This window comes from Castanea sativa, chromosome 1 (assembly GCF_040712315.1).
Source record: "Castanea sativa cultivar Marrone di Chiusa Pesio chromosome 1, ASM4071231v1".
Lineage (NCBI taxonomy): Eukaryota > Viridiplantae > Streptophyta > Magnoliopsida > Fagales > Fagaceae > Castanea > Castanea sativa.
In genome coordinates, this window is record NC_134013.1 from 33932400 (window position 1) to 33958527 (window position 26128).

At 35.1% G+C, this 26128-nt stretch overlaps 2 protein-coding genes across 2 annotated transcripts; both read right to left on the reverse strand.

Annotated features, from left to right (window-relative positions):
- Positions 1-234: 234 nt before the first annotated feature.
- Positions 235-1321, reverse strand: LOC142639333 (uncharacterized). Its single transcript, XM_075813734.1, has 3 exons — positions 1110-1321; positions 728-798; positions 235-592 (listed from the first exon to the last, which is right to left on the reverse strand). The coding sequence occupies exons 1-3, from the start codon at positions 1204-1206 to the stop codon at positions 401-403; spliced, it is 360 nt and encodes a 119-aa protein (XP_075669849.1). The 5' UTR covers positions 1207-1321; the 3' UTR covers positions 235-400.
- A 1815-nt stretch (positions 1322-3136) lies between these two features.
- LOC142617409 (uncharacterized) lies at positions 3137-14492 on the reverse strand. The gene is made up of 11 exons (XM_075790276.1): positions 14225-14492; positions 14088-14135; positions 13920-13964; positions 12399-12518; positions 11998-12143; positions 11767-11914; positions 11586-11669; positions 9248-9363; positions 6881-6951; positions 3689-3779; positions 3137-3548 (listed from the first exon to the last, which is right to left on the reverse strand). The coding sequence occupies exons 1-11, from the start codon at positions 14340-14342 to the stop codon at positions 3321-3323; spliced, it is 1215 nt and encodes a 404-aa protein (XP_075646391.1). The 5' UTR covers positions 14343-14492; the 3' UTR covers positions 3137-3320.
- Positions 14493-26128: the final 11636 nt, after the last annotated feature.

The following is a 26128-nucleotide window of genomic DNA, read 5'->3' on the forward strand; positions in this document are numbered from 1 at the left end:
ATAAATTTTGCAACTGTTAAGTTTTCAAGATATGATTCATTCTCATAAGGATCAATAATTTATTATTTTATTATTGACCATTAACAACTTATCACCGATGAAATTTGTTGTGACTCTAGATTTATTGTACAAATTAACCGGGCAACTTTTACAATTGATGCCATCTCAATGGTGACTAATAAAAATTTTTCTTAAATACATTTTTCATTTGGAATTTGAAAGTTGACACATTAATTTGCAAGGAACCTGTAATAGAATTTGTAATTCTCCTAACATCACTCAAATACTACATGTGCCTAAAGAGATGTACATAAAATCCGCACTCACATGGCAAACATTAATACATGATTTCAATCAAAAATCAAACCTACTTTCATTGCACGACCAGTTTGTGGCTAGATCAATTGGAAGGTACATGGTAATATTTTCCTTTACACATGCATCTGTAAACAATGGGGCATGACTCTGTGAAGCACTTGAAGCTCACCATCACCCTCTTGCATGGAAAGCATGGTCCACATGCGTGGGAACAGTCCGGCAAGCTTGAACCTGTTGGGTACAGTTCAGTACCAAGTTCGTCTTTTGCTTCTTCCTAAATAACACACATACTGAAAGGATTCAATGACCAAATTAACCACATTTTAATCTCATTAATTGTGCTCTTCATTACAATGCGTGCTTTGTTAGAACTTGTATGTATAGCATGAAGTCATTATTGGAAACAGACCTTAGGGGAGACATGACCTTCATCTCCAACATTGGTTCCCTTGTCGTGTAAGCTGACTGAAATGTCTAACACTGTCAAAAGGAGAAAAGAATAAAGAGAAAAACAATGAGATAAAATTATATTATAGCTAAATTCTATCAAAAATGTTATAGACATAAAAAATTTCATAATTATTAAGGTAGCATATTATGATTAGTGTAACATCACCACCACTAACATTATTTCTACTGTACATCAATCAGGATTTATCATCTTAACAATTGCGAAATTTGTTATAAAATGGAAAGAGACAGTATCCGTATATTTGTATAACAACATTTGTTCTATTAGAATACACAAATTGATAATGAAAACAGAACATAACAAGAAGGGATGCACTTACAATGATGAGTCACTCGAAGGCTTCTACTACTGGCTAGTACCATGAAGAAAATTAGAAATAGGCCAAAAGGGTGGGCTCCAAGATACAAGTTCCTCATGTTTCTAAGTCCTTGTAGCAACTATAGGTATTTGAGAAGAGCTGAAGAGATGTTTCATTAAATGGTAGCTAATCCAGAACCATGAAAGAAAAGATTGTCTGGGCAGGTATTGGATGCTTGAGTCACAATATATTTTTATATATATATAAAGATGGAAAAGAGGATGGGTTTAAATGTAGGAGGTACACCTGGTGGACTTCACATGATCCACGGCCATCTTTTGAAAGTTTCACATGTTTTGTTCGGTCACCAAAAACAAGTCAAAAATCATTAAAATTTAAATGAAGAAACTCATTTATGAGAGTACAATATTTTTTTTACCAGTTCGGCTGGAACCTCGAATTTGCCAAGCAGATAAATCGTATAGCTATAATTAGCAAGAGGAAACTAACATTTTATTGGAGAAATATTAAGATAATGAGCTTCACATTTTTTTGTTATCAGTATATTACTATTTTTTTTTTCAAATACTTCTAATGAATATTCCACAATTTCTTCAAGTTGACAAATTTAGATTACCAAATTATCAAGTTCTCAAATTAAATAGTAATGAAATAATCCTGAAGTGAGATACTTAGTGAAAAAAATAACTGCTAATTGTTGAATAAACCTAGCTTAAGATGAATTAGTCAATCTGAGGTCCGTCCAATTCACAAACTAATCAAGCTGCCTTCCACTCACCAATGGGCAATTCCCTCCCAGTTTGTAGTTTAACAACGAAAGGAGGCCTCCTAGCTTAAGAGTATGCTCATCCAATCACATAAAATTAGGTACTGTCCAACTTAAACATAAGTATAATTCGATTCAATGGGTATCAGTTAACTCAATTGGTAAAAAAATTTGTCGTCAAATAATAGATCTAAGACTTGAATCCCATCTACATAAAATTCAATTGGTGTCTTAATTTGATTATAAAGAACAATTATCATGGAGCAAGATTCAAATTCTATAGTATAAAAAGAAGGCGTAATAGGATTTCAAAATTGAAATCAAATACAAGAATAAGGAGAAGGAAGGGAAGGTATTTTACACATGGGACAACAGTCCTGATATCTGAGTCCTCTATTGTTGTGATAATTTAATTTGGCTATTTAATTGATTTGTTTGAACAACTACAAAAAAACTTAGTAGCAGAAACATTAATAGTACAAATAACGCAGGAGGGGAAACCAATATTAATTTCTATACACCATAAATGTGTATGAACAATACCATACTTTCCATGCAGTGGCTGTTGAGTAGCAAAGCCAAAGAGAGATGAGGGAATTCACGTGGATAGGCAGTGAAGGAAGATTTGAAAATTGAAATCAGATACAATATATATATATTGTAATTTGTAAGAAGGATAATATTGTTGCAATGATGTGTCAAAGGGCAATTGAAGAAGGGCTCTGCCACAAGCGTGAAGATCAAGCCTTTGGCTTAAATGAAGCTTTAAATGAAGCTTTCTTCATTCCATACTTTTATTTTTATTTATATATATTATATTGTTCAAATGTTTCCTGTTTCGGGAGTTTCATTATTTGGTTCATGTGTGACTTGTGTGTGTATCTGGTCTGCTGACCAGTGGCACCATGGGATGGGAGAGAATAAGTGTCTCCTGATTCTGCTTCACAAACGAGTTGGTCATAATTCATAAGATGATTTTCAGGAGAAAAAGGAGATTTGAACTCAATTTTCGTCAATTCATTGGTAAAATTGGGCAATACAATTAGGCTGCTATTACCAATTTGATTATAAAACATTTACAAGATAATGTAATAATGAATATGATTGATATTAGTTTAACAACATAATAAATAAATGTTTGAATTGGTGACAATTTGTAAGGACCAAGTTAGTAAAATTTCCCCTTCGCCTATATATGTGTGTGTGTGTTTCTCAAAAAAAAAAAAAATTGGTAAAATTTGTGTGCATCAGTTAGAGAGTGTTTTAATTCTAATTAGAAAGAAACTTTATATAAAAAAAATACTACATTGTGTATAATAAAATGTCACAAATTCAGTAGCCATAAAGTATACATTGGTAATAAACAATTTGTTTCTCTGTAAGTAGAAAACTTTGATACCCCAGGAAGACCCAAAAACGCTTTAAGCATAAAAAGGCTTATTTGTTTACAGAAACTCTGCAATCTCAAAAACTCTGGCAGTTTCATCAATTGAAACTGAAACGATGAAATTGCGGTTAGCACATACAGAAAGGGACTGAATTGCAGCATCATGCCCACCAAAGGTTTTTATACAATCACCGGAGCGACCATCCCATAGTCGTACTTTCCCATCAACACAACCTGTAGCCAGGTAATTGGATGCACCAAGCCATGTCAAACATGTCACTCCATCCTGTTAGAAGGTAGAAGTCCATTTGTTAGATTACTGATGAAAATCTTAAATTACAGAGTTTAGTCTGCCAACACAATAGACAGAACACTAACTAGAAATTAATTATATCAAGAGATTTACAAAATAAATCTCAGACATACCTCATGTTCGCATGTGCTACGGGGCATTGAGTGCTGCAGATCCCAGATAATAAGCTTCTGATCCATGCCTCCAGTTGCAGCCCAAAGAGAGCTGCCATTCATTATTGAGAAAAAAAAAGTGTGAATCATCAAAGTGCTACCACAATCAATTACAGATTTTTCCAACCAATATTTATTTATTTCTTTGATAATGCAGAGAACCTTTCTAAAGAAGAGCCTTTTGGACTCGTCTCTAGCCAGTGAAACCTATGGACAACTGACCCCACCCCGCCAAAGCCAATTTCTAAACAATATTTATATCAATTGAAAACTCGAAAGTGTTTTTTTTTTCTTTGATGAGCTTTCTTTTTAGAAGAAAAGAAATTGTGAAGACATTTACAAGATCTTTTGATTTTATATCTCCATAGTTGCATCATTTTTAAGGGCACATTTGGTACACTAAATGAAGATTATGTCAAAAATTGTAATATTTATTATTGGGAATAAAAGATGTTGTAATGAAATAACTATTCCTATTCCTAAATGTGGTTGTCACATATGAAAAGTTTGTAAAAGACAATGCACATGAAAAGTTTGTATTTTTTGGAAATGTATTGATTTTAAAAGTTGTTACGTGTATTAAGGAATGACTATTATAATCATTTTAGAAAGGAATAAATATTCCTTGATTTAAGGAATAGCTATTACTAAGGACTAACTATTCATTGTAATAAAGATGCAACCAAATAACCAAATAGTTATTACACATGAATAACCATTCCATTACAATATCTATTACAGCATACCAAATGTGCCCTTAGTTCTTACTTGGTTGAAGCACTAAAGCAGTCCTGCATTGCATCTCTCACTATTCTCCCAGCCCATTCAGAAGCAATTAATAATTGAGCTATTCAATTCAGAAAGTCTGACAGATCCAATATTTAAACTAGCATAACTTAACAAGGTCCAGAGTGGATTATGGCCAGTCAAAACCCACGATGACATCAAGCAGACAAGGGATCGGTTTTAGAATTCATGTGTTCCTAATGTCAGTGTTAGGGAAAATTTTCTATCAAGTTTGCTTATTGGGCTGATAATCAGTGCAGGTTCAATAATTCTAATTTGCCTTTTTGGAAAACTTTATCCAGAATAGAATCATTAGCAGTTAAAAATGTTGTTGTGGAGGATAGCAGCTGATGTCTTACCCCTAAAAGCAAGATTGGTGGAAAGATTGGGAGGGGAAAACACATGTTGTCTAGAGACGCAGAAACTAAGGTTCACTTGATTTTGAGTTATGGCATGGCTAGATCAGTGTGGTTTGGATCAGTTTGAAGCCTAAGGATAGACAGTCATAGATGATCGGCTGGGAATACAAATGTAATAATATTTTGTTAAAAAATCACTTTTGGTTCCTATATATATGGGGTGGTTTCATTCTGGTTCTCAAAGTTTCAATTGTATCAATTTAGTGATTTAGTCCTTGATTTTAACCTTTTTTTTTTTTACATTGTTTCAATTTAGTCATTGCAAACATCTCACTAACAGAATTTGTTGACATAGAAAAATTTGTCTATATGTGGTAGTTGTGGGGTTAGAATTAGGGTTAGGAGAATTTGTAGATCTATGGTTACGTATTGTTGAAAAAAGAGTTTTGGAGTTGTGTTAAGATTAAAAAGTGATTTGATGACTCATTTGATGGCTATTTGGTAGAAATATGTGGGATTTAGGGTTTTGAAAAGTAAAAAAGGCTTGATTTGGGGCTGTAAGGAAGATGGAAAAGAGGGAATTTTATGTTGAGTAGGGGCTGTATGAACACTACTGTCAACAATATCACAAGAAAGAGTAGAATACACAGGGAAGTAAAGAGAGAAGGAAAAAACAACACACAAAGGTCAACGTGCCTCAATGCGCAAAGCACTCAATATTTTTATAAATCAACTCCATCTCTTCTTAGAGTATTGAGGCACTCGTTCAAAATACCCACACTTTGGATTGAAGTTTATCCCCAGTTTCCTTGATGAATCTGGGCCTTTCATTGACGACATCAATGTCAGTGAGGTCAAACTCCTTGCAAAGTGAGAATCTCATATTGGAGTTGGGCAACCTTGGCAAGATTGAGCCTTTTGAGGTCATCAATAAAGGTGAGGTCACAGAGCTTCTTTTAAAAGGTCAGAGCAGGCCTTGTGGAGACTAGAGTGGAGGGAGACACCACGAAGGACCGGAGGATTGAGAGTGCCAGGTAGGCATGGTGGAGAGAGAAAAGCTGGGAGACAATGTCTTCAATGGTGAGAGAAGAAATAATGGTAGAGAGAGGGAATCAGTGGCAAGAGAAAAAGATAGAAAAGGGGGAAGGGGGGAAGAGAGAAAATGAAAGAAGATTAAAGAAAGATAGAAAAATACCAACATGGCCACTGACCTGGCTCATAAGCCAATAATTTGACACAATCAGTTTACAAACACTACCTTCTAATATAAAGTTGTATGCCACATCCATGTCAACCGTGGCAGGTCAGCAAATTTTATTAGTGAGATGATGGCAATGACTAAATTGAAATGACGTTAAAAAAAAATAATAATAAAAAATAAATAAATAAAAAATAAATAAATAAACCGAGGAATAAATTGATACAATTGAATTTCTGAGGACAAAAATCAAATCACCTTATATTTATAGGGACCAAAAGTGATTTTCAGTCTAATATTTCTAAAGCAAATGAATAACTGATTGAGCACCTTGTGATTTATTGATGTTCTGTCAGGCCATACTCTGGATGTCTGATGTCTTCCTAATGCCTAAGACTTCAAGTTGGACACATAGGTTCCCTTTACTTTATTCTCTCTCTTCCTTTTTTACTCCTGATCTGCTACATTTTGGTTTCAAAGCAGTATTCCGGACCCTAAATACAATCAAAATACCACTGTATCTCAATTACAATAGCACCCTAACCTTCTACCTAAACCTGTCCTGCACATCCTCCTTTTGTTTGAGTATGGTGCTGAATGCTCCAGCCTTGGATTTCAAAACTCCTGTCCCATGTTGGTTTCATTCAAATATGTCCTATATCTATAAAGACTCTCTTAATGATGCACATATTCTTTTACAATTAATAGAAACAATTTTTTTTCTATCACAGGCAGTTAATAGAAATTCATCACCAATATATATATATATATATATATAAAGAGAGAGAGAGAGAGAGAGAGAGAGATGACCTTGGCCCATGGCTTGGTCCAAAACTAACACATTCAATCGAATCTGAGTGTGAAACCAGTGAACTGACAACCTGTTGGTAGAGACATGCAAATCTTTTACAGGGCTGTGTTTAGATGAGAAATAACCACATCCACCAACTTCTTTGATCATGTTAAACAACACACACACACACACAAATACAGACATAATGTAATATCAACAAAAAAAGATCAAACACACAAAATTTTAAATGTGATTAGGAGACACAATCAACAACACATGTAAAATGCAGGAGAATTATTAAAAGTCACATTAAAAGCAATAACAGGTAAGGGCCCTAACAAGCTAGACTCCATATTCACCTTGACCCCCAACCAAGTCTGACATAAGAGTAAAGGCCAGGGAGCTCTGTAGTCATTGGTAGCCAGCATTTTCATTAGGGTAAGGATTCACAGTGGCGCATCAACAGAAACAGAAATATCATTGACACAACCATGTAGTAACATCCCCCCCCCCCCCCCCCACACCATGGACTAGTATGAAATCCAAAAAGAGGCATAATGCAAACTAAAATAAATGCTAATATACAGCGTCATTGTTTGCTCCAAATTTCATCCCACGTGTGGGAAAGCCAATGAAGACCCAAGGTTTGCTTACAGTTACAATAGATGCCACCCCCTAAAACCACCAGCATTTAACATCTAACCCTGCTGTCACTACCTTTGTGAAGATGCGCTTCAGATTCCAGCCTTAAGAGTTCCATCAGTCATCAGTTGGACACAACCTCCAGAATCAGGAATGACAAAAACCTAAAAGCATCTTGCCTTTCACTGATGAACTATGTTGCCTGGACTTGTGTGCAGCTATCAGGGGCAAGTGATAATCTAGGAGTCTGACTCCACTAATGTGACACTTGGAACAAATAGCCTTGGTTAGAAATTTTGGTATGGATCCAACAATAAAGGAAAAGTGATATGCTGGCTTGATCTTTCTTTGCCTCAAACCCCATATCCCTATAATAGAAGTAGAGTAGGGGTTGTATAAAAAAAGAAGTAGAGTAGGGGTGCTCCAAAGCAGAATTCACTGGTGGAGGTTGGTCAAAGCTCGATTAGGTTCAGAGTTGCATGCATAAAGGTTTGGAACTCTTTTCTTATCTGAATCTTAAGGACAGGACCCTACCCTATTCTCGAACCCTCTGCCGAGCTTAACCCTGCCCGCATTTCCTTTTGAAGGAGGCTAAAGAAATGTCTCCACCTGCTGCCAACAGTCTTTCTTCGAAATTATACTGAACGGGTCGATCCTCCCCTCCCGTTTGTTTTAGCAACTTCTCCTAAGGTCTCCTCACCAAGAGCTCCCCGGCGACGACAGAGAAACCAACCCGCCTGCTGTGGCGGGGCGGCTTTTTTGTTTCACAATAAGACCTGGACGATTATCCCTACCCTCGGTAGCTTACGAGTTTACGTCCATCCCTGGTCGGGTACAGTTCCTTTCCGATTTCTCCCTTGTAGCCGTTACCCGAATTCGCATATGACCACAACCCCCAAATTGACTTGACAAGGAACTCATTCTTGAGAACAAATGCAACCCCTATACACACCAAGGAGAACCCCTTCCTGCATATCCATAAAAGAACCAAGTGTTCAGCTTTAGGTCCAGCAAGATACCACAACTCAAAGTACATTCTTAAAAGGAAAAAAAGATGTGTCTGTTAGTTTTTATTCTTCTTCGTTGGGTTGGGTGGGTTTCACTAGAAGCTTTGCAGGGACTACTTTATGACGAACAATTACGCGTATGGATACTGCACAAGTAGAGGAAAAGCTTAATCCTAACAGATGGAAGATGCTCAGCTCAGCACAACATAAGGATTGGTACACTTTATTAGAAGAGGATCCAACATACAAAACACGGCGAACAATCAACCATCCAAACAAGTATAATTTGCCTAAAAGAAATTTCTTTAATATTGCACCAAATTCTAATTGCCACTTTGAGCTACATAATTGACATCAAACTTGCATAAGTGTAATTATTCAGTGCTCTCAGAGCAAAATAAATACATGCTCCCCCCTCTCACATGAATAGTGGGTCCCGCTATGAATTTAAGTAGTAGGACTTACTATTATGTGAGAGGGGGGAGCATGCATTTATTGTACTATAGGAGCACTGACTAATTTACTCCTTGCATAATTTGGTAATTTATTCCCATGCTTGTCTTATATTATTATAGCTCACCATGAATTTAGAAGGATTCCAAAGCTTACACCTTGAAGATCAATTTAGAGAGACGCTTGAGGCACCAACCCCAAACATATGATACTCACATGGTAAGACCAGGAGAATTGCACAAAATCAGAACATAAGGATTTAAGTAAAACAAAAATACTTACCTTCCCAGTTGTTAAATTTACAATGTGGACGGAACCATCCTTAGAACCAGTAAGGGCAAGTGTAGAATCAGGGCTTATCGCCATGCATGTAATTTCTTCAGTATGATACGGATGACCTTGAGAAGACATAAGTGCCACGAACATCAAACAAAAACCCCAAAAAAAATACCATCCATTCATGTCAGTAATTTAAAAATAAAAAAAAATAAAAAAAAATTTGAACAGAACTATCCCATATTAGAGAGAATTTTCCAGCTTCTACATTCCTCATTTTTCAATGGTATTAACAGAACAGATTTCATACACAGAAAATACATAAAAATACAGAGATTAGAATAAAGTGAAGCAGACCCTAACCTGCCTATGCAATACAACTGATATTTAAGGGAGGATGCAACCATTTAGGATCTACATTTTACATACCATTCTTTCACCATTCATTCCTTCAGGGGGTAAAAAACTGACATAGGACAGATTGGGGAATCTTCCTACTGTTGCAGCAGGTATATGGTTAAAATAATTTGTGAATTTATGGTTTAGGGCACTAGAAAGAAGGGTTATGGTTCAAGAATGACTAGGCTGTTTTTGGGGAAAGTAAAGCTTAATTTGGGTTGCCAAACAGGTAAGAATCTAAAAGTGAATCTCTCTAAAAGTGAATAGTCATGTGAATAGTGATAGAATGCCAAAAAAAATTTCCCTAGTCATTACTCAAAACAAACAAATTTTCTATTAATCAACTCTCATTATTAGAGTACAATGGCATGGTGTGTAAATTCTAGATAATAAATTTCCCTAATAGGACAAGAACTCCTACTTTTACTAACTCCCAATTGAATTGAAGCTAAGCACACACAAAAGCCTATAAGCTAAACAAGACATCCTTATTAACAACCCAAGTTCCACAACTATGACTCACAACCAACAATTATAGAATTATGAAAATACCCTTGAATCTTGTAAAAGCCAAATAAACCTAATTAACTTCCAGGGACGCACATTATTAGGTTTTTCCCTAATTTTAGGCTTGCAAAGAGGATTTGCTTTTACTAGCCACACGATGGTTGCACCATCAAAAACACCAAAGTTTCACATGAGCACTCTAAATATTTACACACACGGACACAAGCATACGCATAGAAATAGAAAGAATTTTTTGATAACCAACTTTTTTTGTCTCATCTTTCACTCACCCCACTTCTTCTTTTTTTTTCATCTTTTATCCCACTTTTCAAAACAAAATATCATTCCGCGTTTTGTTCTATCATTTCCCATGATTTGCCTTAATTAGAATGTAACAGTTATTCAACATTTTGATAGTGCATCATGTTTGGGAACCTAGATCTAGGAAGTACGGACACGGACAGGGGTATGGATATGAACACAGATACGACATGGTGACACGCACAATTTCTTAAAAATTATAACACAAAACGGCTGGTACGGCACCCTAAATGAAGTGTTCGTGCTTCCCAGACCTAGATACATTTTTAGGCAAAGTCAAGCCAAAATTCTGTGTCCACTTAAATAATCAGGATAAGGCATCAAATTTTGTAATTTGAGGTGTCTCTCTGACCCTCATAACTACTACTTCCATAATTTGAATATCGAAAAATATCAACTAATGTTACATTTTATTATTGACCCAACGAAAATATCAATTAATGTTACGTATTATTATTGACCCAACATACTCTTTAGTCCCTTAGACTTTGATACAACTATCAAAAAAATTTAGTACCAGTCTAATTAGGCCAACAACTATCAAAAAATTTTAGTACCAGTCTAATTAGACCAACTATCAAAAAAATTTAGTACCAGTCTAATTGGACCATCTCAACTTACCCGGGGGGGGGGGGGTGTGTATGTTCACACCAAAAGAGTTACAAATCAAAGAAGCTAGAGAAAAGCTAAGATAAGACTGCAAAAATTGTTAGGAACATGGGGCCAAATTGCTTTTATGCATTCATCCCAAAAGTGACAACATTTCAACAAAAATTCATGGTTGGCCTTTTGTTTGAGGTTTTTCTGCTCCTTATAATAAACTAAATATGCTGCTGTCATAGTTTCTACAATTACGGTTCCAAGGCATTGCACCTGCCAAATGGTCATAGGTAGGTACAACAGATGCCAGATGGGAAAAGCTTCTTTACATTCTTCTTGAGGTGGATTCAAAAATTGTGAGCCAATATTTCCAGTTTCTGCCAGGCAAATTTGCAGATCATCAAGGAATTTACCCATTGTTACTTGGTTTCAGAGTTGAATGTTTCCGTTTATATGTGCTAATCTCCAAGGGAAAAACAAAAACAGAAGATTTTTAAGTTGAAATTCATTTACATACCTCTTACCACATGAATGTTTTCACCACTTTTTGGATCCCATATCCTCAAAGTTGCATCATCAGAACCAGTACAGACTAGTTTACCTAAAGAAACAAGATACAGAAGAAAAAAAAAAGAAATAGTGTGAATAGTAAAGATTCTTTAACCAAAAAAGCACCAAGAAAAAGAGCAACTGGCTACCATCGGGCGTAAAGTCACCACAAGTGACACTGCCACCATGTCCTGAAAATGTCTGGAGACAGGCACCTTTGTCAGCATTCCACATCCAAACAGTGCAATCCTCTGAGCCAGCTAATACCAAATGTCCTCTCGGATGCCACTTGATCCACTGAGAAGGAACATAGTTCATAGTCAATTTTCAATAAATGACACAACAAATATAGTACGTCTAACGAAATATAACAAATTCACCTCAATGCCCCCTCCAAGCCCTTCAAATGAGCATTTGAGATTTTCTGACTGTATGTCCCAGATTTGAATGATTCCGTCCAAGGATCCAGATGCTAGCAACTGTCCATCAGTGCTAAAGGCTAAACTACAAACAGAATCCCTATGACCTACACAGAAATTTACAAGAGTTTTAACTTCTTTTTTTTTTTTTTTGATAGGTAAGAAAAATTATATTAAGAAATAACTACTCCATCAAAAAAATGAAGTAGGCAACGAAAAAGCATTGATTATAACTTGTGCATTTTTCACTTCTTTAGTAACCGGGCACAGAAGATAAATTCAGCTCACTTGGAAAGTACTAGTGCAAACAATCATAACCTGTAAAGAGAGAAAACTAAGTAGCTACCATGTCATGCACATACCTTGGAGCTCAAAAGCCCAATCTCCTTGACCAATCCTCCAAAGAAACCCTTTATCATCTCCACCTCCAGTTGCCACTAATGTAGCATCAGTTGGGCTGCAGGTAACTGCGTACAGTTCACCTGTGCAAATAAAGGGAATGAGTGTACATAAGTCCATAGATTTTCTTAGTAGCATAACACCTGGAAAAAACAAATTTAAGCAATAAAATTAAATTGAAAGGTGCAAAAAAGAGGTGTTGCTCTTGTACATGGGATGTATACAAAAGAGAGACCCAAATAGGAACAAAAAAGAGAGAAAAAAGAAAGAGAAAATAGCTAAAATAACATACAAAACACCCCCCAAAAAAAAAACTAACTAGTGTAAGAAATCCAAAAACTCTAAACAATACACAGTAGAGAATCAACTGGAAGCAGAAGTCCATTCATAAAGGGTCTTTATCAAGAACTTCATCTTAATCAATCTTGTTTGTCACCATCAAAGCAATGGCCATTTCTCTCCCTTTGTACCACACTATGCATAAAGAAACTGTTTTCTAAACCCTCCCTTTGCCAAAAGATCCCTCCCAACAAGCCAATAGCTCCATGACAGAATAAGGCATAACCCAGGCAACCCCAAAAACGCAAAAAATCAATGACCACAATTCATGAGCAAACACACAATGGAGAAACGGATCAATTTATCTACCACCCCATGTCAAATCTTTGTAGCATATAACTCATTTAGCGGTTGTGCCATAGATTTTAGTTCCCAATCATTCCCCGGTTGAATGGAGATGGGATTCCAAGAAGGGCAGCCATTTCTGAATTCTAGGCAATTTGCTAACTTAGCATCTGTGTCTCCAGCTATTTGAAAGAGGTTGGGATATCTCTCAAGGAGAGGAGACTCACCATCCCCTAATAAAGCCAAAAGTGAGTTTCAAGACTGTCCCCAAATTAAGTATCCTCGTATCAAGCACCGAGTTGTGAAAAACAAAGCCATATTGTGCCCAAAATCCACAAGGAGATTAAAAACTCTATTAATTCATTCATGTGGGACCCCAACAAACAAAGATTTAGGGGGAAAAACAGATGCCCCATCATTTCAACTAAAGGAAATGCCTTTCCATAGAAACAAGGTCAATTGCTCTAGTGTATTAAGACAATCACATCACAAGCATAGGGGTTGTAGCCTCTAATTGTTCTAGCTACCTCCCCTCTATTGTTATCTCCCCAGTAAAGAAGAAGAAAGTGGGTATAAGTGTATCTCATAACCTCATTAAAATTCTGTAAATTATGTCAATGAAACATAGTAGATTATCAAGTAACAATCACAAGAGACGTGACGAAAGGACGAGTACACTGAAAGTTCAATTATTAATTCCATTTTAAGCTTCAAGACATTATTATTTTTTTAATTAAGGATGAATTCATTAACCAAATCTAGATAGTTTCAAATTGCTCACAATGCTCAAAGGCATAAATAAGTAAATAAATAAACTTTAGAAAAAAATGATGATAATGAAGAAGAACTGGAAATCTTACCGGTATGACCAGTGAAGACGTGCACAGAATCATCATCAGGCTCCTCTGGAAACCACAAAAACAGAGACACCCATTTATTGAATTCATAAATTAGAAAAAGAAGAAAAAAAAAAAACAAAGAGAACCGAAAAATGTAGAAAGAATAAGGAATGTGAATGAACTGGGTACCGAAAACTTCAGCATCAGAGGCGGCTTCGTCATCTGCATCAGGAAGATCTGCCAATCCACACATACATGTATGAATGAGCATATACACACAAACATATACATATACACGTAAAGCAAGAGAGAGAGAGAGGAAGGACCTTCTTCGTCGAGTGGGACTTCGTGGATGATGTCGGATTCGTCGAGAAAGACTTGGGCGTCGTTCTCTTCTTCTTCTTCTTCTTCTTCTTCGTCGTGGTGCGAGGATGGCCTGTTCATTTCTCTCCTCTTTCTTTTTCTCCTGTTATTGCTGTTTCAAGATTTTCCACCGCACAGAACCGACTCTTGAACAGGGTTTTTCAAGGGTTTTCGTTTCTTTCTCTTACTTCTTTGCAATTTTTTTTTTCTTTTCAAAATAGTGATTTTTTTTTAAGGCCGGAATAATAGGAATTTGACAAATTTTACCAAAAGTGGCATCAGTCAAAAAAGTATTTCAAAATTTTATTATATTATTAAATGTGATATAGAGTAGTTTGTGTTAAGAGTGTTAAATTAACTAATTTTATATGAGATGGGTTCAAGTTATACCTAGTATAACTTTTATAAATTTACACTTTTTTTGCACCGTAGATTTTTAAGAAATCTAACGGTTAAAAAAATCTCATTAAATGCTATTATTTTCTACCTTATTACCCAATTAAAACTAGCATTCTCTCTCTGTTTCTCTCTCCTTATTTATTGCTTTCCACCGTATAATATTTTCTTCAACACAATCTACCAAAAAAAATTGAAAAATAATCTCATAATCATTAATTTCACAAAACTACCCATAACAAGAGTCAAATGACTTTCAATTTGCTCCTTAAAATAAATAAATAAAGGAACTTAAAATTTAAAAAAGAGAAAAAAAAAAAAAACTATCTAAATCTTATGAGTGCCCTAGTTTGGTACCTGATTTTAAAGAGTAAAGACACCGTGACTGACTCTTTTTTTTTTTTTTTTCATTCCAAGTCATTTTTATTTTTATTTTTATTAATCCTATCATTAAAAGGGGAAAAAATGTTGGGTTTAGAGTTTAGTTTGCTTTTCATTTTGACTAATTCTTGTTTAAGGTTGCTTTTGAATTAGTGGACAGTTAGTCCAAAGTCCAAACTCAATGTTGCAATCATTAGATTATATGGAGTATTCTCCCATTGAAAAAAAAAATTACATGGAGCATGAGTTAACAATTTTGGCAGCCGTAGTATGTTTATGCCTTAAGATCGTACTCGAGTTAGAATAGGAAATAATTAGTTAACTTTGAATATATAGTTTTTTTTTTCTTTTTTCTTTTTTTCTGAATAACTTTGAATATATAGTCGTTGTATTACTAACCTCCAAGATGCAGTCGGGTTCGGTCTCAATCTTCTATACATTATTCCTACGCTTCAATCTTCTATACATTATTCCTACGCTTCTCTTAATTGTAAGGAGCAAATTGAAAGTCATTTGAATCTTGTTATAGGTAATTTTGTGAAATCAATGATTATGGGATTATTTTTCAATTTTTTTTGTTAGATTGTGTTGAAGAAAATATTATATGGTGGAAAGTAATAAATAAGGAGAGAGAAAGAGAGAAAGAATGCTAGTATTAATTAGGTAATAAGGTGGAAAACAATACCATCTAATGAAGGTTTTTTTTTAACTATTAGATTTTTTAGAAATCTACGATGTAAAAAATGTGTAAGTTTATAAGAGTTACATCAGGTGTAACTTGAACCCATCTCATTTTATATATATATATATATATATATTCACAATTATCTTATATAGTAAATTTGTTGTTTGTCACTTTTATATAAATTCACTACTTTTTTTTTTTCACTGCTCACAATTAATCACAAAAATAAGTTTAAAATTTGTTGTGGTGGTAGAATTTGTAATATCAATCAACTTCCCAACTAGGATGTTCTTGACTACTAATCTGGTGTATCGACCTTCTTACACATAGCAGAGTATCCTGTTTGCTAGATTCATTGTTGAAAAGGTCATGCGGTGGTGTGTTGGAAATTGGGAGAGTATTCCAGTGCGGAAAGATAATTGGAGTTTCTCTCCTGAGTCATACCCAGTAATTTATACCATTAAATGGAATTGATGCGAATGCCTTGGCGGTGGATTTGAGTAATCAAGATACAAAGTGGTAAAATGTACCTTTTGCTGCAGTCAATTTCCCTTTCAGCTGATGTGGAATGTATCACCAATATTCCTTTTACCATCTGTTGATTTTGAGGATTTTCTAATATGCCCAATTTCAAGAACGAGTGTTTACATAATCTCTAGTGCTTAGTTACCGTTCGCTAGCCAATACAATGGTTCCAAGTAGTTACCTTGCATAGGGCTTAGCAGAAAAACCTAGAAACCTGACCCGTCTGCCCAACCCAATTTGACCCGCAACATTTCAAGCTAGTTAGGTTGCCAGATCCATTTCGAGTTCAAAAACTCTGGTCTGTTTCAATTTTGAGTCGATCTTGGATCTATTTTAAGTACACCCAATTGACCTGACTTGCTTGAACTTGAAATGTAATTTTTTTCGAATAAAGTTTCTCTCCAAACTAATTTGGAGAGAAACCCTACAAACTCATCATATATTTTTATATCGAGTGTGAATTTTGAAAATCTAACTGCTAGATTGCATGTTCTTATTACATTCTTAATGCTTACAAAATTTCAAGAATATCAAAAATCAATTGCTATGTCATCAAATAAATGTTATAGTTTCAAATTTTTGTGATCTAAAGTTGTATATAAAAAATAAGTTAATTGATCAAATAATAAATAACATCTAATTTGAATGAAATTTGATACGTATGTTAAGAACATAAGGAACATGAAATTTAACGATTAGATTTTCAAAATTCACACCCAAAAAAGAAATATATGAGAAGTTTGAAGAGTTTCTCTCCAAACTAGTTTGGAGAAAAACTTTGTTTTTTTTTTTTTTCCTCCTTTGATTTTTCACTTCTCACTTAACCTGATTAATGTGTTCTCACTTCTCTCATCTCATCAATCTCTCATTTTTGTTCTCTCTTAGTCTCAAACTTTCTTAATCTCACAGTTCTCACTCAGTGAGTCTCAAAATATCTCTTTAGTCTCCCTAGTCACTTAGAGTTCTAGTCCATTCTATCATTCAGCACCTATGAGTGACTGCGACCCTAGCCTGCCAATTTTTACAATTAGGCTTAACTCTTGCGAACGGGTGGGATTCGTGTTGGTCATCGCTCAAAATGGAGTTTTACACGGTAAATTTCTTCACTTCTAAATCAAAATTTTTACATGAAGTCGTCATTTATTTAATTTACAAGAAAAAATAAGAAAACCTTTATGGACCTAGAATCCTTGATCTTGGTTTGAAGGCAAAGTTACAAAAAAGGAATGTATTAGGCACCCATCTTGCCCTGTAAAAATTGGTCTCTTAGGCTAAGGTGTCCAATCTCATGTCATGTCATCCAATTCAAACAATACATCATCCAAATATGTTATATAATGTGAGCGACCGCAACCCTAGCCCACCAATTTTTTCTCAAACTAGGCCTAACCCACGTGAACAAGTGGGATCGTGATGCTCAAAATGTCGAATTCACTGTAAAATGTAGACCCCCTAAATCAAGGGTTTTAAATGGAGTCACCACTTATAATAATAATAATAATAATAATAATAATAATAATAATAGGTGAAACTGAGAGAAACTCAAATTCGAATTCCAAATTTGAGTTCTAATTTTGCGCCATATGTCTTAAATTATTTATTTTTAAAGAGTTTTATTTCTTAAATTTAGAATCAAATGTGAGATCATATCATAAATATTCATCCAAGTGAGTTATTAAATACAAAAATCAAAGAGTTTAGAATAAATGAATCGTAAAAAAAGAAGTACTTCACAATAATTATAAAAAAAACATGGACAATTTACATTTATACCTAATAATATCCTTATAAAATTTTTTAAAGAGTTAATAAAATATAAAAATGACAATTAATAGTATTTAAATTATATATATATATATAGGAATTATATTATGCATCTTATTCTATATCTTTAAGTGTATTCATGCATATGAATAGGGTTGCAAGCTAGTTTAATATCTTTAAGTTTATTTTATTGTATTAATTTACATGACAATTTACATCAATTTCATAACAAAATTTACAATGTTTTTTTGGTCCTAGATACAATATAAGAAAGTAAATTATATTGCTTTGTTTCTTAGTTACATTCTAAAAAATGTAAACGCATATACAAGAGTCTAGTCTAGAACCCTTGATCTTGGTTTGAAGGCTAATTTACGAGATGAGAAGGAATTAAGCACCATCTCACCCAGTAAAACCGGTCTCCTAAGTTAAGGTGGTCAATATCATGTCATGTCAAACAAATGCAAATAATATATCATATAAACATGTTTATTTGTAAGAATTGTAAGCAAACATGTATTGGCAAATTTAATGTAAAGAGAAACCAAAAGTGAAACTTATTAGATAACAATGTAAATGTAAAGAAAACATGAAAGTAATAGCATGTTCATCCAAGAAGTTAATGTAAAACAGAGAATTCCTAGCTTAGACGTGTTCATCCAAGCATGTTTGATAGATCTAAATATTAGATATGTTCATCCAATTATGTTATAAAAAGTAAATAATAACTTAGAAGTGTTCATCCAAGCATGTGAAGGAAAACAAAGAATTGTCATGTTATTTGTCATCTACACAATTGCAAAGAAAAAAACCAAACATTTAAGCATATTTGATCATCAAAGCAATTATGAAAAAAAAAAGTTAAGAAAAATCACTTAGACATATTCATCTAGAGAAAATTAGAATATATAGACACGCTCATCTAAGCATTTGAAAAAGAGTAAAACAACTACTTAGACATGTTCATCTAAGCATTCAAGTGAAAGTTGCGCATTAGTCTAGAAGTGTTCATCTAAGCATGTAAAAGGAACATCAATGAGATATCTAGACATGTTCATCTAAGTATATCACTGAAACTTTAGAAAATTTGAATGTCATCTGTCATGGGATTAGGGAATGTTTTTACATTAATTTCATGTGAAAACATATTGTATTACAATAAACCAATTCAATATCTATATTTGTTAAAAACAACATATGTTATGAGAATAAATTCAACATATAGAGGACAAATCAAGGATTGACATGCAAAAGGAATTCAAGTATTTAGCATGTGATGAAGAACTAACATCCGAGCATGTTGGAGGAAAAAAGGAAATCAAGCATGTGAGAGAAAACAAAACTTTAAACATGTTAGAAGGAAATGAAAATTAAGAATGTGATAGCAAACAAAAGTTTAAGCATGTTGGAGCAAAATGAAACTCAGGCATAGGATAACAAATCAACAATTTAAGCAAACTTAACATTTAAGCATGAATATCAAACTAAAAGTCGAATATAAAAAAATGAGATCATAAACTCAAGCCAATGCAGTACATATAATGTGTCGTATATGATACATATAGTTTATTAATATGATAGTACATATAGTTTATATACATGTTGAAAGCTCGGATTTGTGTTGAAAATACAAGAGCTGTTTAGACCCTAAATTAATAAATTACGGCTCGGTTGATTTTACTCTAATTTAAACTAAGTGCGGAATAGAGTAAATGCGAGCGAACAAACAATACAAATACTCTAATCCATATTCATAAAAACACAGCAGTAAAATGAAAGCTAAAAGAGTATGGAAGAGAGATGCAAACACAAGATAACACGCTGATGTGTTATCGAAGAGGAAACCGAAGAACTCGGCGAAAAATCTCTCCGCCATCCTCCAAGCGGTAAATCGATCCACTAGACAATAAGTTGGGATGAACGAATAGCAAGAGACCCTCCAAGCCTAATCTACCTAGTGCACCTAAGCCCTCCAAGCTCCTACTCCAACAAGGCTTCTTGGAATCGTGTCTTGTCTAACTTTTCGGATCCTGCAATGCGTCCGATTGCATCCGCCAAAGCTTGGCTTCTTCCAATACTTCCCAGCAGCATCAAAACCTCACTTGACACTTAGAATCAAGCATGTGAGAGAAAACAAAACTTTAAACATGTTAAAAGGAAATGAAAATTAAGCATGTGATAGCAAACAAAAGTTTAAGCGTGTTGGAGCAAAATGAAACTCAGGCATAGGATAACAAATCAACAATTTAAGCAAACTTAACATTTAAGCATGAATATCAAACTAAAAGTAGAATATAAAAAAAATATATATGAGATCATAAACTCAAGCCAATGCAGTACATATAATGTGTCGTATATGATACATATAGTTTATTAATATGATAGTACATATAATTTATTAATATGATAGTACATATAGTTTACATACATGTTGAAATCTCGGATTTGTATTAAAAACATAAGAGCTGTTTAGACCCCAAATTAATAAATTACGGCTCGGTTGATTTTACTCTGATTTAAACTAAGTGTGGAATAGAGTAAATGCGAGCGAACAAACAATACAAATACTCTAATCCATATTCATAAAAATACAGCAGTAAAATGAAAGTTAAAAGAGTAGGGAAGAGATATGTAAACACAAGATAACACGCCGATGTGTTATTGAAGACGAAACCAAAGAACTCGGCGAAAAACCTCTCTGCCGCCCTTCAAATGGTAAATCGATCCACTAGACAATAAGTTGGAATGCACGAATAGCAAGAGACCCTCCAAGCCTAATCTACCCAGTGCACCTAAGCCCTCTAAGCTCCTACTCCAACAAGGCTTCTCGGAACTGTGTCTTGTCTAGCTTTCCAGATCCCGCAATGCGTCCGATTGCATCCGCCAAAGCTTGGCTTCTTTCAATGCTTCCCAGCAGCACCAAAACCTTACTTGACACTCAGAATGGATGTGGTAAGTGTTTAGGCTATCAACCTCTCAAGGATTTGGAAATGGAGAGGTAGGAGTAGAGGAAAATTACAATGGATGGTGTAGAGAATTGTGGGTATGACAATCTCACACTCTCAAGGGTTTGTGACTAGGGTTTTCTCTTTGAAAAGCTCTCTACTCAATATGTGGGTAATGATGGTATATATAGTGTGTATGAGGATGTAGTTGAGCAGATATGACAAAATAGCAAAACAAACTGTTTCGCGGGTATCTTGCAGGAAGGCTTTACCCTCGAGACACTCGTGAAAACCAGCTGTCTCCATCCTGTCCTGACTCTTTGCATTCTAGTTATGTGCTGGGTACACGCATCACTTCGTGGGATAGCTAGTCGCGAGCTACCCACAAAAACTCATTTTGTCTTCAATAAATGCCTTGAGTCTTCACACTCTCTCTCTTACACACAATCCTTACAAATAAGTCCCACATAAAATACAGGGTACAAAAGATTGAACAAAATTACAATTAAATTTGGCACGGAATTAAAGTCAATACATAACAATTATAAATTACAACTTTATAGGGAAATGATGGCTTAGGAGCTGTTTGGATTTATGATTTCCATAACTCATAACTCTGTTTCCATTACCCATAACTCAAAATAAGTGGGACCCACTCCAAGAAAGCTTGTTTGGTTGTGTTTCATGTTTTTTGTTTCCATCACTCAATTATCTGATTTTTGAGTGATGAATTATGAAAACTGAAAACACATTTTAGGTATTTTCAAGTTATGGAAATAGAGTCATGATGGCATTTTGGTAATTAAATATACACTGAGGGACTCACTAGTTAGAGGTCAGCTGCAACTTTTGACTTTTTTTTTTTTTTTTTTTCTCACTGGGTTCGGTGAGGTGGTCTTCTTCTTCTTTTTTGTTTCATTTTCCTTTCACATTGTCTTCTTCTTCTTCCATTTTTCTTTTCCCCTTCACGCGGTTGGTATGGTCTTCTTCATCTTCCTTTTTTTTTTTTTTTTTCTTTCCACATTGGCAAAGAGAGACCTTCCTGGATATTGGATCACTAAAAAAAAAATATTATATTTGGACTACTTGGACATGTTCTTCACTGAGAAACACCGTCGAACAATTATAGTCACAAGTTGTGAACTCCAGGTCCTCATCAATAATAGGGGTGTCAATTTGTGTTTGCAGGTCGGGTTCGTGTCGTGTCGAGCCATGAGTATTTTGTTATATGGGCTGACCTGAACCCAACTTGTTTAGTAAACGTGTTAGGTATCCTCAACCTGAAAACGACTTGTTTATTAAACATGTCGACCTGACTTGACACGTTTAAATCGTTTAATTAACAAGTCATGTAAATGTCAATACATATGACCCATTTAATAATTTATTTAATTAATAGGTCATTCCTAACCTATATAATTTTTTTTATCAATACCCCATATATCATAAATTAAGATACAATTACAATTAGAGTAATGCTACAGACACAAACTATTTTACAATATTTTTACAAACTGCTGATGTGACTTTAGTAATTTTCAAATAATCATTAATAAACATAAATGTGATGTTAGTGGTGGACCCATATTAGAACTAATAAAAATTTGCCACATCAATAGTCTGTAAAAAGGTTGTAAAATAGTTTGTGGCTGTAGCATTACTCTTACAATTATAAATATGGTAATGAACATATAAAAAGAACCATTAATTAAGCAATAATATCAAAATAACTAATAACTTTATAAGTTAAACGGGTAAAACAGGTTAGACGGATTCGCATGCTGAACACAAACACGAATCGTTTATTAAACGGGTTAGTCGTATCAACCCGAATATGACCCGAACTTATTTAACCTCAACTTATGACTTGTTTATAAATAGGTTAGTCATGTCAAATTTACAGGTCCTGATAGATTTTGCCACCCTTAATCAACAATAGCTTCGATTTTCTACCTTTAGAACCCAAATCACCAAGTAACCTAGAGCGAGAATCACAATGCAAATGTAATGCCTCTGATCATCTAGTAGAAGTTGCTGAGAATTGTGAAACTACCATTGCTAATTTGTTATTGCTTTCCCTTTGCGTACAGTGATATATAGGGAGATTGTGATGAGAGTGTGAGTGACAAACTCATAATGCTTAGGTGTCAATGACGATGTTGGATAAAGAGGCAAAGAAAGATATGTACTTTTTTTTTTACCTTTGGATTGTTTGTCTTTCGTGCGTCATTCATCTATCTAAAAATAAGAGAAAAAAAAAAAGAATTTTAAATGGGAAAAGAATTGGACCCAAATATAAGGAATAGTGCTATATACACAAAAAAATTTAAAATTTTTTTTTCATATAAATTGAGTTAGCATGTTTTTACGGATTCTCATTCTCATAAAATATCAAATGATGTTAATAGGGAAAAATTTGCTAAATAGTATTTTTTAAGGAAAATTTGAGGAGAATAGTATGTGACTGAAGTTATTTAGTTACATAGACTCTTTTACAAACTCGAGTTCCAACCCAAAATTGAGTTTTTTTTTTTGGAGAAATAATTATAGCATGCTGCTAATTCCATAGTTCGAATCTTTTTTCCCCTAGACCTCCAAACACTTTGTACATGAGGAGGTGCTAATTCAGCTACAAGGCTTTTGGCAACCCAAAATTGAGTTTAGCAAACTGAGTTTCAATTTGTTATACAATGTTAGATTGCCACGTAACCTAAACTAATTGAAACTTGAGTTTGATAAATTCGATTTTAGGTTAAAACCCAAGTTTGACAAACTCAAATTGTAGAAAAAATCTACATAACTAAATAACTTCACCTTTGTGCTTGTAAGGACACAATTCATGTTCCCAAATTATGACTGGAGGTAGATGGGCTTGAAAGACCTTTCTTTACAATAAACTTGTAGAGGATGGGTTTGTAATCTAGATTTCAAGGATGGTTTAGACAATAAGGGAAAGAACGGGCTTTGGGCCCAATGGGAAAAATTAAAGAGTTGTTTGCAAGAGTAAGACTGAGAATTACTCCTCGGACGAAATCCGAGGATAATTTATAATAGTATTTCCTTAAGTTTGGATACAAATATTGATTATCATGTACTATTGGCTCTTTTTCTTCCTGAAAAAGCCTCTCCTTTCCTTGTATGTCTTCCCTTCTATTTATATTCCTTTCCTTCTCTTCATCATCTTCCACTTTATGGTTGCAATCCTGATTTCGGATACTTGTCCCATCCATTCTTCCCTAAAGCCCGCTGGGATTAGGGACCAAGTTCCAAGCTCCATGCTCAGGTCCCATCCTTCCATCTATACAGTCAGCGTATCAATTGCAGAGCTTTTAATGTATGGGCGGTGGTAGCAGCTTTACTTTAGATATTCCACCGCTCTTTCTATTGTCCTCCACGTGTACTGTGTATTTCCATAGTCGTAGGATTCTTTATAACATAACCCGGGGACACTAAACTTCTCTTCCTATGTCCTCGGCTTCACAATCCGAGGACAAATCTACTCCTCGGACGTATTTGGGCAATTAGATACTCCAAGATCATTTTGATGTCTTCGGATTTGGGTTTCTAGCCCAAAAAACTTCGTTGGGCCATCCTTCATAAATTATTGGGCCCAATACCCCTACAATAGCCCCTCGAGATTCTTTATTTTTTCACCTCGGGAGGAAAATAGGATCTCGACTTAAAAGACCTTTTTACCACTGCGGGAATCTTGGCAATATTGACGGAAATAACTTCGAATTACCCATCGCGTGTTCCGTGCTTCGGTATGCGAAACGCCCCCGAATTAATTATTGGCGCCTCTATGTCTCCCACGTTTCAATGATGTGACACATATCCAACGGTCGAGAGCGATTCCTGTGTTGAGGCGGGAATTCGCCCGCTTCAAAACTCCTTTTGATATATAAATACTAATTTTCTTCAAAATTCTTCACACTACAGTAACCTCATAACGTACACCTTACACTTTCCATCTTCCCATTACTTTCTCTTTCTATCAAGTACCTGTCCAGGAGTGACCGTGCTTTCTTCTTTTTTAAAAGTAAGTTCTTCAATACTCTTTTCCCTCCTTATCAGCTTTTTGTTTTTTTTGTTTCTTTTCCTTCCCATCTTCTCTTTTTCTCTGTATCTTTCATCCTCGGCGTAGTTCTTTGTTAGTTTTCTTCACACCCCCTTTTTTCAAAGATGGGTAGATTTGCGTCCCTAGTGGATTCAAACGAAAAAATAGAGCAGTTTAAGGTTAAGTACAAAATCCCCTCGGATGTATCTATTAGGTACTGTAACGAGGAAGAATATTATACAAAAAGAAAAACGGGGAAAGTTGTAATCCCGATGATTGCGTTCATCGAAGGGGGAATGAAAATCCCCATGGGACCCGTGACTAGGGATTATTTTAGGGCTTTTAGATTAGCTCCCACCCAGTGCGCCCCAAATGTCTTTAGGATCCTAGGTTCCATAGATGCCCTAAATGAGAAGATGAACCTAGGGCTCACTCACCACGACGTGAACTGGGTTTATAACCTCCATTACCTAAGCAAAAAAGACGAATATTACCTAAAATCTAGATACCCAGAAGTTAGGCTAATTCAATGTCTGCCTGAATCAAATAAGGGCCTAAAAAACGACTTCCTGATTGTATCAGGAAATTGGCACGACGGCCTCTCCTGTCCGACAAGGGAAGGGACTCTAGGTGAAGTTTCTTTTACATACTATTACCCTTTGTCTTTCTACTTATTCTTACCCTCTTTTACTTGGATAACTTTACAAATTCACACGCCGCGGATCATCATCCTAATCTTGTTGATTTCGGACGGTTGGATAGGATCCTACAAGCTGAAGTTTTCGTGCATACTGACGGCCAACTCCGAGCGGCTCATTTGATCCTCGGCTACACTCTGATATCCAAAGCTTTTCAGGCGCCGAAGTGCGTGATCAAAGCCCACGATCCTCGCCTTCCTCGGATTAGCGTTGTCGTTGAAGGTTTCTTGCTACCGGAGGGGACTACCATTCCTCAAGGCACGTTGGTCACCCAACCAATCCAACCACCACAATTCGTTCCAGTTAGGATTCCCACAGTCCCTTTCTCCACACAATCAATTTCTGGTGAAGCTGCGTCTTCCCACCCTACCGTAAAGGAAGAAGAAGAAGAAATAGTTGAGGTATCAGATTCTGAG